The sequence below is a fragment of the Mirounga leonina genome, unplaced genomic scaffold (assembly GCF_011800145.1).
Source record: "Mirounga leonina isolate KUSES-001 unplaced genomic scaffold, KU_Mleo_1.0 Mir_165, whole genome shotgun sequence".
In the NCBI taxonomy this organism is placed as follows: domain Eukaryota; kingdom Metazoa; phylum Chordata; class Mammalia; order Carnivora; family Phocidae; genus Mirounga; species Mirounga leonina.
In genome coordinates, this window is record NW_023270415.1 from 82,630,386 (window position 1) to 82,644,332 (window position 13,947).

At 46.7% G+C, this 13,947-nt stretch overlaps 1 protein-coding gene across 8 annotated transcripts in view; it reads right to left on the reverse strand.

Moving 5' to 3' along the window:
* The window catches only part of ZNF16 (zinc finger protein 16), a 40,489-nt gene that overhangs the window by 14,683 nt on the left and 11,859 nt on the right, over window positions 1-13,947 (reverse strand). For 2 of the 8 annotated variants that reach the window (XM_035012232.1, XM_035012231.1), the window contains one exon: window positions 13,547-13,675. The exons of 1 other annotated variant lie outside the window; for it this stretch is intronic. In XM_035012232.1, the coding sequence (XP_034868123.1) occupies window positions 13,547-13,675 (129 nt within the window). 5 more of the 8 variants (XM_035012238.1, XM_035012235.1, XM_035012236.1 and 2 more) reach the window with 5 other exon arrangements.

Consider the following 13,947-nt stretch of genomic DNA (forward strand, 5'->3'; position numbering starts at 1 on the left):
CATACTGTGGCAATTCCCTTTGGCCCCTTATTCACACTGTACTGAAAGAAGCACACAGCAGACACTGCCTGCCTACTGGGTAGAACGTGGTATAAGCCCTGACAGTTGTTTTTTTTGTAAAGCAAGTGCCTGAATTAAGCTTTGATGCCGAAGCATCCACGGCAAACAGGCATCCGTTTCAAAGATGGAATAAATGCCAGCCACTGGACTAGATAAAGAGCCAGGCCACCTCCCCTGACAGCCTCCTTTGTTTTGGAAATCTTGTTTGATTCTGATTACTGGCCATTTGGACCACTTGTTATTTTTCTCTTCCTGTGCTTTAAATTCCCACTCTTATGTTTTATTTATTTTATTAAGAAGAATTTATTTATTCATTTGAGGGAGAGAACATGCGTGTGAACCAGTGTGGAGGAGGGGCAGAGGGAGAGGGAGAAGCAGACTCTCTGATGAGCGCGGAGCCTGACTCAGGGTTCAATTCCAGGACCCTGAGATCATGACCCGGGTCTGAAGTCAGATACTTAACCAACTGCCAGGCACCCCTCCACTCTTATGTTTTAAATTCACCAATAAAGAGTGAGCCCATGAAACCCTAGGTCTCTACCCTTGACCTCAATCAAAGCAGAAATCCAGGCCAGTGCTCTCTCATTACTGGAAACCTCACTGTGTGGCCCCAGGTGTGCTAATTTGCAGGGCCTGTAAGTAATAAATCTTTATCTTTTGAAAATTTCCTTGTTGCTGAAGGGCATTTTGCAATCATTGTAAGAACCACATGGGTTGGTCCAACCAAATCACTGGTTTTTGACAGGCTGAGCCCAGCACGAAACAGAGGCAGCAAGGAAGGAGCGGAGCCCTGGGGCAGGCAGGCATTTAAACCAGGCCCAGGGAAGGGGACTTAGGCAATGCCTGGTTAGAAAGGTAGAACAAGGGGCCAAGGTGCGGACAGAGCTCAGAGACAGGGTCACTGGGGTACAGACTATCAGAGGCCATGGCTGCCTGACAGTGAGGCACTGGCCACGTTTCTGTATTAGGACAGACAGAACTAACCTGACACGGATGCTCAGAGGAACGTGCAGACAAGATTCAAAGCAGGGAGAGCACTGGCTTAAGGTGTCTGTCAGCAGAACGAAGCAGATGTTGCTTCCATGGGGGGGGGGGGGATGTCCGTCACTTTCCCTCTCCCAAAGGACAGTCATTTGCAATATTCATTCACTTTGTTTTAAAATTCTTTAAATTATTATCACTGTCACTGAATGGGGGCAGTCACATGGCTCAAAATTCAAAGGCAAAAGACTTAGGGTGAGACACTCTGCTCCCCTTCCCAGTTGCTAATGTACCCTTCCAGAATAGTCTATGCTCATTTTACATCTTGTTTTTCTCACCTCAGTGTATGTGGCTTCTTGCCCTGGAGGACACACACCGAATCTGTGGTAAACAGAATGCCCCTCAACACCCATGTGCACATCCCAATCCCTGGAACCTGTGGATACGGTAGACCACGCGGCAAAAGAGACCCTGCAGAGGGGATTACCTTGGTGGACCCAATCTACTCACACGAACCCTTGCTGACTCCGGGGTGCAAGGTCCCTGTGCAAGGATTGGCGCCTCAGGAACTAGGGACAGTCTGCACAGAAACACACTTCAGGACAAGAACCTCAAGGAATTCGCTTCTGCCAACGAGCCTGGAAGCAGATTCTCTTGGCTAAGAGCTCAACAGGGTGCTAGGCAGAGACACCCGCCCACTGCAGGCATCACGGGCGGGCATGGCTCGTCCCTCAGCTCCCTCCCTGTCCCCAGAGCCTCGTCGCCACCTGGAGGGTGACTGCACCAGCCGGGGCGTCCAGGCAGGACACCTGCGCGGAACCACCACCTCACTCCTCACACAGCTCAGTTCAGCCCTGCCGTTCGCACCCAAGTCCTGAGGCCCCTCCTCCCCCGCGACCCCCACGCGCCAGACACCACTCACCGCCCACCTGCCCCGTCGCCACGCGGTCCTGCGGCCGGGCTCCAGGGCGAGTCAGGATCCGCCGTCCGCAGGACGCCCCTCACGCCCGCTCCCGGAGGCGCCCTCCGAGGCCCCCAACCCCGCCCAGGCCCAGCGGCCCCAGCCCCTCTGACCACGGCGCCCTGCCTCGCCCACTGGGGGCCGGCACCCACCGCGGGGCCTGCGGGGTCACGCGGGAGCGCGGGCCGCAACGTGGGGGCTTCACCTGCGCGAACTCCCTCCCTCCCGGGGTCGCTCCGAGCACCGCGCGACGCCGCACGGCTACCGCGGCGGTGCCCAGACACGGGCCCCGGAAATCCCTCCCCGGCCCTCCCCGACTTCCGGGCCAGCGACGCCGCTCTAGGCGGCCGAGGCCCGGCGACGTGGGCTTCCGCCCCCTGCGGGCGCGGAGCCGGAGCTCCCTGGCTCTGACGGCGGTCGGAGCGCGCTGGGGACTGGATGCGAAAAGGCGAGGGTTAGAGAGGCGGGAAGCCGAGAAATGCCGCTCCGGCGGGGCTTGTGTACCCAGTGCGTGGAATCGGAACAGACCGCAGCTTGATGAACACGTGAGGGCTCACGTGGGAGAACTGAATCCCCCGGTCAGCGAATGATTCGGCGGGCAGGTGGAAAAACTCAAATTCCTTAAATAGGCAATACACATTTCGTGGGATTGCTCGTGGAACATTTACCGAAACTGATGATACGCTTAGATATAAAGAATACGAATGCTTTGAGACGCATTTGACAGGAAGAGTATCAAAATTAGAAATGTATAATAAAAAGCTGACAAAAACCCCTTAAGTATTGGAATTTACGAAACATTGTCTACATGACCTTTTAATCAAAATGATAGTAGCTGGAAGATTACAGACTATCTATAAAGCAATCGAAAGCAAAACACTTCATCCTCACACCTATGGAACCCAGTATAAAGTGTAAAATAGACAAAATTCACTGAATGTTTTTCAGAGAAAAATATATGATGTATTCATAAAATAAAGGAAATTTTCAACTTCTAATGTTTGTGGGCCCTGCATGGGCTCTCGGGGAAGCTATACTGTAACATTTATCAGAGTCATCAAAACGTCAAAGCATGGGCTCAATTTCTACCCGGAGCACATTATATATCTGTGAGTCAGGGACAGGCGGGGCTGGGTAGGGAGAGAGAGGTAGGGGGCTATGGGATCAGGCTTAGCAAAAATCCCAGAAATGCTGAGGCGTAAAGAAACCAGAGGTAAGGGGACGTACCTAGACCACCTGGTTTGTCTTAAACACCAGAGAGGAGATATTCAAAGGAGAAGTAATCATGGTGCTATCAGCGGTGACATCAAGAAGATTAAAGTTCCCTGGTCAGTTTTCTATAAAAGACCATAAAAGCCCTCAGTGGCAACCCGTTGGGGACCCCTCTCCCTCTAGAGAGCTTGCTTTCTGTTCTCACCTTCACTTAATAAGCTATGACTTCACCCTTTTGTGCAAGATTCATTCTTCAACTCCTTGAGACAAGAACTCTGCAACCCTATAACACTTCCTTCATTTATAAATAACCTAAAAGGGAGCATTCCATACATAAAGAGAAGGGTAAAACAAAAACAAAAACCTCTCTGGTTCCCATGAGATTAAGGTCCTACAGCTCTGCATATACTAAAAGCTTAAGATAACTGCTGTAACTCTCTGAAATGTCTTCTAGTGATTTGTTACTTCTTATGTAAAAAAAAGTATGTAACCTTGCAACAAATGTTCCTCCCCCCTCTCCCACTCTCTTCTTTGTTGTTTCTGTTGTTGCTTTTTTTTTTTTTTTAAGATTTTATTCATTTATTTGACAGAGAGAGACATAGCGACAGAGGGAACACAAGCAGGGGGAGTGGGAGAGGGAGAAGCAGGCTTCCCCACGGAGCAGGGAGCCCGATGTGGGGCTCGATCCCAGGACCCTGGGATCACGACCCGAGCCGAAGGCAGACGCTTAACGACTGAGCCACCGAGGCGCCCCTCTGTTGTTGCTTTAAGTAGTTTCCACGCCAGATGTGGGACAGAGCATTCTCTTCTTTATGGATATTCTGTATGGGGGAAGCTGTCCTAACTTGGGCTCAAATAAAACTCTCTTTAAGAGACTCTATAAGTTTTGTTAATATTGCATCAACAGTATAAATATTTTGCCTTAAATTCTTTTTCATTATTAAAGAAGACAAAAGGGTATATCTTCAGAAGTTAGAAAAAAGAAAAATACATTTCTCTGCACCAGCAATAACCAACAAGATAATGTAACAAAAAATGAAATGTACTCCATGATAGCAACAAAAACTATAAAATGCTGGGTAATTAATAAAGAGCACTCAAGACCTCTGTGGAGAACACTCTGAAACTCCAGTAAAGGACACAGAAGATGATCTTAGTAAATGGAGAGACATTTCTTGCTTTTGGATTGGGAAACAATATATCAAAGATGTAAATTTCCCCCAATATAACCTATAAATTTGCTGCAATCTAGTCAAAGTTCTACTTGGTTAGGAGGAAACTCAAAATGTTTGTGGAAAAAGAAAAGTCGTTGAATAGCCAAGCCAACCTAAAAAGGGAAAAGGAGGGTATGCTATTACTCTTGACAGAAGAATCGACTGACAGCAGAAGCGGGACAGCAGAGAGATCAGTGTCAGACTTGTGGAGGCAGAAATTCAACAGATGATAAATGTGGCACAACAATCAATGGCAAAAGAGTAGATTCTTTGGTAGAAGTATTGAGAAAGTGAGTTCACTCAGAGAAAAACAGAACCAGATCTCTACTTAACACACACAATGGTGGTCTCTAAATGAACCAAAGACCCGATAAGAACAGAAATGAGGTTAGCAGGAAAAATACACAGGAAATATTGTTGAGACCCTCGGATGAAAGAGAAGCTCTGCTGATTAACCATCAGAGAAAGGCAAATTAAATGTCAGTGAGCTAATACTTCACACTACTGGGCTGGAGAAGTTAGAAGCCTGGATATCACTAGCATTAGCACTTGAGATTCAAATATTTTTCTCTCATGTAAAATCACAAATTTGTATGGCAGGTTCCCTAGGCAGTGACTGGGGACCCAAGTCCTCCCCAACTGAGGATGTCCATCAGCTGACTTGAAGGAGAAGAGGAGAATGAATAATAGGGATAATGCGCTGTGTTTGCCCAGTCTTTCCATATGGTCATCTGCTGCACCAGGATGCAGCCCCTGGTCAGGAGAAACAAGCCAAAGTCCTGTCCAGTCCTGAATGCAGCTCAGTCCAGTCCCTCTGGACAAGGTGCAGCCTCTCCATCAGGTCCTATCATTGGAGGGCAGGTCGTGTGCCCACACACACCCAACCCAGAGGGTGGAGAAGGAGAATGGGACACATACAGCAGCATTCAAACTCTGCTTGGCAGGGCCCAAAGGTAAGTCTGACATGTGGTTATTTAAATAAAACGGTGTGGTATTGGAATGAAAAGTTTTCACACACTTGTAAGCAAGCTTTGCAGCATCTCTGTGCAGGGTCTGCAGAATCCTCCCATGGGCATCTCTGCATGAATGCTGGAGACCCTCTCCCTGGCAGGGAAGGGAGCTCTGGGACAGCAACCTGGTACCCAGACACAGATCTGGCAGGAGCTCCCTGGGCCCTGGGCTACATCAGGTCTGACTTGGCTCTCTGAGGTGGCGGGATGGGGGGGCTGTCCTTGTCCATAATATGCATGCCCAACTGCAAAGGAATGTGAGAGGCTACCCTAGCTGCAGCTTCCTGGCTTTGCAGGGGCTTCCTGATTGATAGCTGGGTCCCTGGGTCAGTTTCTTACATACACACTTGCATTCAGCTCCACATGGAAAGGCCCCATCTAGTCATGGGTTTAAGTGTGAGGACGCTTTTTTATTTGTTGGCCTCTGTGTGCTCACCATTCTTCTTTCTCTCTCTCCAGCTCAAGGTGACTACCTTGAGGCCACTTGCACCGCCATATATCCCTCAAATATTTATAGAATGACCTTCCACAAATGAAACACAGGCCCACTCTCTATGGGCTGGGCTGTCTTCATGTCCTTTGGATCTGTGTGGTCACAAGGGTTCTGTGCTTAGAAGGGCTAGCCCTTGGTTTAATGCTGGACTGACCCCTGTCATATGGCTAAAGAGTATTTGAGAGGAATGTGGGGCACAGGATTGGCTGCCTCTTCAGAGCCTTGCTTTCTCAAAGCTTCATGTGGGGTTCAGAAGAGAATGGCATTTTCAGCCTTGTGGGGCCTTCTTAACAGACTCACAGATCACAGGCCACAGACAGAAGGAAACCCCCTTGTCCAGCTGTCGTCTCCTCCATCTGCCTTCCTCTAGCCTAAGTCTCTCTAGGTGGGCTTTGCTGAAAGTGGCAAGAAGTAACCAACACTCGCCAACATTCTGAACTATTTTCAACCATTTCCTCTAGGGCTATAGTTTTAGTCACATGCAGTCTATTCCTAATATACCACAAGCAAGAGTCATACCAAACGCTTTTTCATGCATAGCAAGGGTCACCAGCTTTCCACCTGTAAAATCTCTGTCCTGACTGGCTGATCTTTAAGCCAACTCCACATGTATTAGGTTCTGTTTTGGCACCAGCCTGCTCCCAGGTATCAAGTTCTGAATTAGTTAGAATAAAGCTTAGTTGATGTAAAGAGGCTCAAAACCAACATTGGCTTCAGCAAGGCACAGGGCTGTTTCTGTCTCCTGTCCATGTGGGTGTGGTGGCTGTCCTCCTGAAGCTGGAAGGGCACAGGCCCCTTCTACCTGAGGATTCCACCCTCCTCAGGGCATCTTCATGGCTAAAGATGATGCATTACCATGTCTCATCTCAGCCAGTGGGAAGAGGTGTTTTTGAGGACACACCAAGAAGATGTGCACATTCCTTCTGCACATGGCCCACATGTCACACCTCACTGCAGCACAGCTCAGAAACATCATTTTTTGCTTGGGTGGGCAAATGCTCAGCTAAATTTCCATCTCTATAAGGGACAGAGAGAAGGGACACTAAGGGACAACGAGCAGGCTCTGTGCAACTACTATGAGAGAAAATAACACAGTAAATACTAAACCGGGAAGCAACATCAGAAAACATTAGAGGGAAAAACTGAGAAAGATGCTGACACAAGGTCTTATGAAAACAGTAAAAACCCACCATAATGTGTCCAGGGGAAAGAACATTTGTATAGAATATGATAGATCACTGTTCCCATGCTCTGCCCAGCTTTCTTCTCGAATGGGCCTCAAGTTCTTGTTGGGAGTTGGAGGTATAGGTTGGTGGGTAGGAAGTCACTATCTCATGGTCATTGGGAGTTTCTCAGTTCAGCAACTGACCATCTTTTATAGTGTCAACACATTTATCTTTGTGTTTTTTTGTGTGTGTGTGTGACAGTTCAGATTGACTGAAAAATTATGTTTTTCATCAAACTTGCAATAAAACTGTTTCATTCTAGACCAATTCATGAGACAGTGTCATTTTTACTATAATACATAATAGGCAGACCTCTAATAAATTTATTGAGAATAAGTTATCTAATAAATTTAGAAAGAAAAGAAAGGGGAAAAAACTGAAACTAAGAATGGACCATAAGAACTGCTGTAAAGTGCATTTCACATGACAAACTACATACTGAAGCCTGAAATTTTCTTTTTTTTTTTTTAAAGATTTTATTTATTTATTTGAGAGAGAGACGGAGAGATAGTGAGAGAAAGCACAGGCAGGGGATTGGCGGGGGAGAGGGAGAAGCAGACTCCCCACTGAGCAGGGAGCCTGATGCGGGACTCGATCCCAGGATCCTGGGACCATGACCTGGAGCCGAAGGCAGGTTAACTGATGGAGCTACCCAAGCACCCCTGAAGCCTGAAAATTTCTGTTAGTGGTTGATTGTGACAACAAAAACAAAAAGCCATAAAACCAGGTAAAAGCAAAAAATGAGGAAGAAATCGAGGAAAGTATAGCTAAAACTTGTTATGGATTGAATGTTTGTGTCCCCACCCCCTAGATTCATATGTTGAAGCCCTAAACTCCAACGTGATAGTATTTGGAGGTGGGACCTTTGGGAGGTGATTAGGGTTAGATGAGGTCATGAGGATGGGCCCCTATGATGGGATTAGTGCCCTTGTAAGAAGAGGAAGAGAGACCAGAGTGTGTTCTCTCTTTCTCTTTCTCTTTCTCTCTCCCTCTTCCCCTCTCTTTCCCCCACTTCTCCCCTCTCTCCCTCCCTTCCTGCCACCCAGGTGAAGACAATGAAAAGCTGTCAGACTGAAAGCCAGGAAAAAAGCCCTCACTGGGGAACCAAATTGGCCAGCACCTTGACCTTGAACTTCCCAGCATCCAGAACTGTGAGAAATAAATTCTGTTTTTAAGCCAGTCAGTCAATGGTGTCAAGTTATGGCAACCCAAGCTGACTAAAAAAGATTTTGGGGGGCACCTGGGTGGCTCAGTCATTAACCATCTGCCTTCGGCTCAGGTCATGATCCCAGGGTCCTGGGATCGAGCCCCACATTGGGTTCCCTGCTCAAGAGGAAGCCTGCTTCTCCCTCTCCCCCTTCCCCTGCTTGTGTTCCCTCTCTCGCTGTGTCTCTCTCTGTCAAATAAAATAAAATCTTAAAAAAAAAAGATTTTGGTACCCAAGAGTGGGGTGATGAGTAACAAATACCTAAAAATGTGGAATTGGATTTGGAACTTGGCAGTGGGAAGAGTTTTGCTAGAGATGTGGATGTTGAGGGTGATTCTGGTGAGAACTCAGAAAGAAAATGGGAGAGATGTAGAGAAAGCTTCCATCTTCTTGGAGAATACATAAATAATCATGAGTAGAATGATAGTAGCAATATGAATGGTAGAGGCCATCCTGATGAGGCCTCATACGGAAACAAGGAACATGTTATTGGAAACTGGAAGAAGGGTGATTCTGGTTATAAAGTGGCAAAGAACTTGGTTGAATTGTGTTCATGTTCTAGTCTTTTGTGGAAGATGGATTTGTGAGGAATTAAATTGGATATTTAGCTGAGGAGATTTCTAAGCAAAGTGTTGAAAGATTGGCTTGGTTCCTCCCGACTTCTTATAATAAAATGCAAAAAGAGAGAGATGAATTGAAGGAGGCATTGTTAAGCAAAAAGGAACCAGAACATTAAAAAATTGGAAAATTCCCAGCCTGTCCATGCTGCAAAAAATGAGAAAGTGTGTTCAGAAGAGAATACCAGGAATGTGGCTGGATTATTACTTGATAAAGAGATTATGGGACATGAGCAAAAACATTGCCAATTTGCATTGACTGGGACAGAGATTGGACAAAATGAAGGAAGGCTGTCAGACTTCTAAGATCCTACAGGACTGAACCACAGAGCTACTAGGTTACAAATGTGCACCATTCTGCAAACAAGGGAAGAATGACCCTAAAGGTGATACGGAGATCATTACGGCTGCGTTCTCAATTTCAAAGGGGGCGTCCATTGCCTCGGTTTCAGCAGGCCTAACAGTGGCTGCCCGGAGCCTTGGGGAGCCCTCTGCAGAGCTTTCTGGAGCCTTCAGGATGCCACTCCGCCTGGCAGAGCCACAGAGGGGAGACTGCTGTCCTGGTGGATCTAGAAGGCAGAGCCCTGAACCCATAAGGACTATTCTTGTGCCTTAGATCTAATGATATTTTTCCTGCTAGGTTTTCAGTTTGCTTGGAACTCATCACCCCTTTCTTCCTTCCAATTCCCCCTTTTGGAATGGGAATGCCTATTCTATGCCTGTCCCACCATTGTCTTTTGGAAGCACATAGCTTATCTGGTTACATATGTTCTCAGCTGGAGAGGAATTTTGTCTCAGAATAAGTCATACCTCAGTTCTCACCTATATCTGACACAGATATTTAGATGAGATTTTGGAATTAGTCTTCAGAGTTGATGCTTGAATGAATTAAGACTTTAGGGACTGTAGGGATGGAATGAATGTATTTTGCATGCAAGAAGGACAAGAATTTTGGCGGGCCATGGAGGGAATGCTAAGGACTGAATGTTTGTGTGCCCCAAATTCATATGTTGAAGCTCTGACCCCCTATGTGATAGTATTTGGAAGTGAGAACTTTGGAAGATGATTTGGTTACATGAAGTCATGAGAATGGGACTCCCATGATAGGACTAGTATTCTTATAAGAAGACGAAGAGTATGCTCTGCTCCCTCTCTCACTCTGTCTCTCCATCTCCTCTCTCTCTCTCTGTCATGTGAGGACATGGTGACAACGTAGCCATCTTCAAGTCAGGAAAAGGGCCCTCATCAAGAACCTGATCGTGATGGCACCCTGATCTCGGGCTTTCCAGCCTCTAAAACTGTGAGAAATAAGTGTCTATTGTAAGTCACCCAATCTGACTAAGAGACTAGTCAAATTTGCTTCAAATCTGGGTCTTATAGGTTTGCCACATTTAACTAGAGAATTTCATATGGCATAGGAGTCACCACACCTGAGTTCATCAGTCCTGAACTTTCCATATAAATGATAAGTCAGCCTTCTCGAGTTGGGAGAGCCAATAAAATGATGAATGTGTATGGAAATGAACATCAAAATTGATAAACCTTTAGCTATACTGACTAAGAAAAAAAGAAAAGACTCAAACTATTAAAATTAGAAACAGAAATGGGGATATTACTTCCAATTTGACAGAAATAAAAAGGATTATGAGAGAGTGCTGTGAACAATTGTATGTCAACAAACTGGATAACCTAGATGAAATGGAAAATTTCCTAGAAACACACAATCTACTAAGACTGAATCATGAAGAAATAGAAAATATGAATTGGGGGGGTGGGAGGATGGGTTAGCCTGGTGGTGGGTATTGAGGAGGGCACATTCTGCATGGAGCACTGGGTGTTATGCACAAACAATGAATCATGGAACACTTCATCTAAAACTAATGATGTAATGTATGGGGATTAACATAAGAATTAAAAAAAATCATTTAATCAGGAAAAAAAAAAAAAGAAAATGTGAATTGGGCGCCTGGGTGGCTCAGTTGGTTGGGCGACTGCCTTTGGCTCGGGTCATGATCCTGGAGTCCCGGGATCGAGTCCCGCATCGGGCTCCCTGCTCAGCAGGGAGTCTGCTTCTCCTGCTCCCCCCTCTTGTGCTCTCTCACTCACTCTCTCAAATAAATAAATAAAATCTTTAAAAAAAATGTGAATAGACATAAAATAGGAGATGGAAACACTAACAACAACAACAACAACAAAAAGCTCTGGACTTGATGGCTTTACTGGTGAATTCTGCCAAATATTCAAAGAAGCATTGACACCAATTCTTCTTAAACCTCCCAGTACATTGAAGAGGAGGAACCACATCTTAGCTTATTCCATGATACCAGCCTAGCCAATCTGGAAAGACTACATATAGCATGATTCCAACTATAGGACATTCTGAAAAAGGCAAAACTATGTAAACAGTAAAAAGATCAGTGGTTTCCAGGGATAGAAGGGGGAGGGGTAAATAGGGGCAGCATAGATTTTTAGGGCAGTTAAATTCTCTATATGATACCATAATGATGGATATATGTCATTATACAGTTGTCCATATCCAAAGAAGGTACAACAGCAAGAGTGAATTGATATGTAAACTATGGCCTTTGAGTGAGTATGATGTGTTCTTGTAGGTCCATCAATTGTAACAAATGTTCCAGTCTGTGGGAGATGTTGGTACTGGGGGAGGCTGTGATGTGTGGGAGTTTGAGGATATATGGGAACTCTCTGTACCTTCACTTCAGCTTTTCAGTAAACCTAAAACTGAGCTAAAAAAACACAAACATCACTCAGCGAAGGGAAACTAGGGCCCAACCCACAAAAGAGATAGACTCTTGTCTTTGTCCCTTTCTTTCCCTTCCTCCCTCCCTCCCCTCCTTCCTTCCTTCCTTCCTCCTTTCCTCTCCTCTCCTCTCCTTTCTTTCTTTTTTTTTTTAAGATTTTATTTATTTATTTGAGAGAGAGAGAATGAGAGACAGAGAGCATGAGAGGGAGGAAGGTCAGAGGGAGAAGCAGACTCCCCGCCGAGCAGGGAGCCCGATGCGGAACTCGATCCCGGGACTCCAGGATCATGACCTGAGCTGAAGGCAGTTGCTTAACCAACTGAGCCACCCAGGTGCCCCTTTCCTTTCCTTTCTTCAAGCAGCCTCCATGCCCAGCATGGAGCCCCTCATAGGGCTTGAACTCACAATTCCAAGATCAAGCTGTCTGAGCTGAGATCAAGAGTCAGGTGCTTAACTAACTGAGCCACCCATGCACCCTCCATTCCCTTTTCTAAAGCAATTGCTGGTGCAGAGGACCATTCCCATCAGGGATTCTCAGATGAAATGGGAACATTATCAGCCTACGAGAATGGGTTGGTCGGGGCACAGGGTCAGATGTAGCCTAGGGCTTCTATCCAAAACTCAGAGCCCATAATCTTAGTGTGGTGGAGAGGTCCAGGGTAAAATCTGAACTGTGGATGGACTTCTTAAGAGAGTTCAGGACACCTAGTGGACAGGCTTCACACTGGTTCACCTTGCTATTTCAGATGTCTGTGGGCCAAGCTTCTCCTGGGGTCAGGGCTACCTGGAGGCCAGCACTGAGCCTGAAAGACTGGCCACAAATGACTCCATTTGTCCCCAGGGAGCAGAATCCATAGAATGCAGCTCAGATGTTGCCCCAGATCTGACATCCGGGCCCCTTTTCAGTAGGGGACATGGAAACGTCAAGTGAGGACCAATGAAAAAATGCTCCCTTACCTGGGTTGGACAGGAAAGGATCAGTAGAAAGAGTTTTCATCACCTTTAAAATGAGTAACATGGAAACAATAGAGATCTCAACTAAATTAATGTAGACAATCTTATGATCGCTGCTTGATGAGAATGAGGACAGCAAGAAACAGGCTCCAAACTCTCTTTTTGTCTGTTTTTTTTTTTTTTTTTTTTTTGGTCTTTCAGCAGGAACAGAGAGGCAGGAAGAAATGAGTGGGGGTTTTTTAAAGGTGAGACTCTGCTGGCCAACCCTGGGCTCCCACAGGTCTGACCTTCGTCTCCCTCTCCACCAGGCCCAGGTCCCTCAAAATGGAGGATGCCAGTTCCTAGAGCCAGTCCTTCTCAGAAATCAGAGCTCCCTGAGGAGCTCATCAGGGGAAGAGAGACTTGGCACTCAGCTTGCTCTGCCCTGTCCTCTGTGGGAATAACACAGTGATGGAGCTGGGAAGGGGTCTTACCCTCTAGGGACAGTGACACATAGTGGAAGAATTCTTGGATGTTTCAGAGGCAAAATTTGGGGGTCCTGGCTTTGGACAAGTTGTTCAGGTCCCTAATTTTTCAGACTCCTCCTTTGAGAGGGCACTTAGCCCCACATGACCACTTGGGATATGTGTGTGGAAGCACCTGTCCCATGACCCAACAGTCACAGACTAAGCCTTACTGTTGTGGCCATTGACCCTTTGACCTTGAACACTAATTCCCAGGGGCACTCAGGGTTGAATTTTCAAGTAGCTTATGCCCAAGAAGACATTCTGCTCAGGCTCCGACAGGGTCCCATTGCTCCTCCCTTCAACACTACAAACTGTTCTCTTATTTCCCAGCTGTAAGGCTCACCTGAGAGGTCCTAAAGTGGCAGCGGACAGGCTTCCACCTCAGAAGAGTCATTTGTGCCCTCTGTTGTTCCAGGGCTCCTCTCCCTAGCTTCCCCATGGATTTCCAGGGCCTGTGCAGCATGTGGTTGACCTGGGAGAGAGAAGCACAGGGAAAGGCAGGTGCCAGGAGCCATGAGGCAAGGGATAGAAGGACTATCAGAAATCAGGGATGTGGGGAAATGGGATACTTGCTAGCACTGTTGGGCCTGTCTGCCCCCTTCTCTCCAGGATGCTCTTCTCATCTCTTGTCTCTTACGGGCCCCTGTGCATGTGCCACTTTGAGGGTCAGAAGGTGGGAAAGTCTGTTGGGGGAGTGCCTGGGTGGCTCAGTCGGTTAAGCGTCTGCCTTCGGCTCAGGTCATG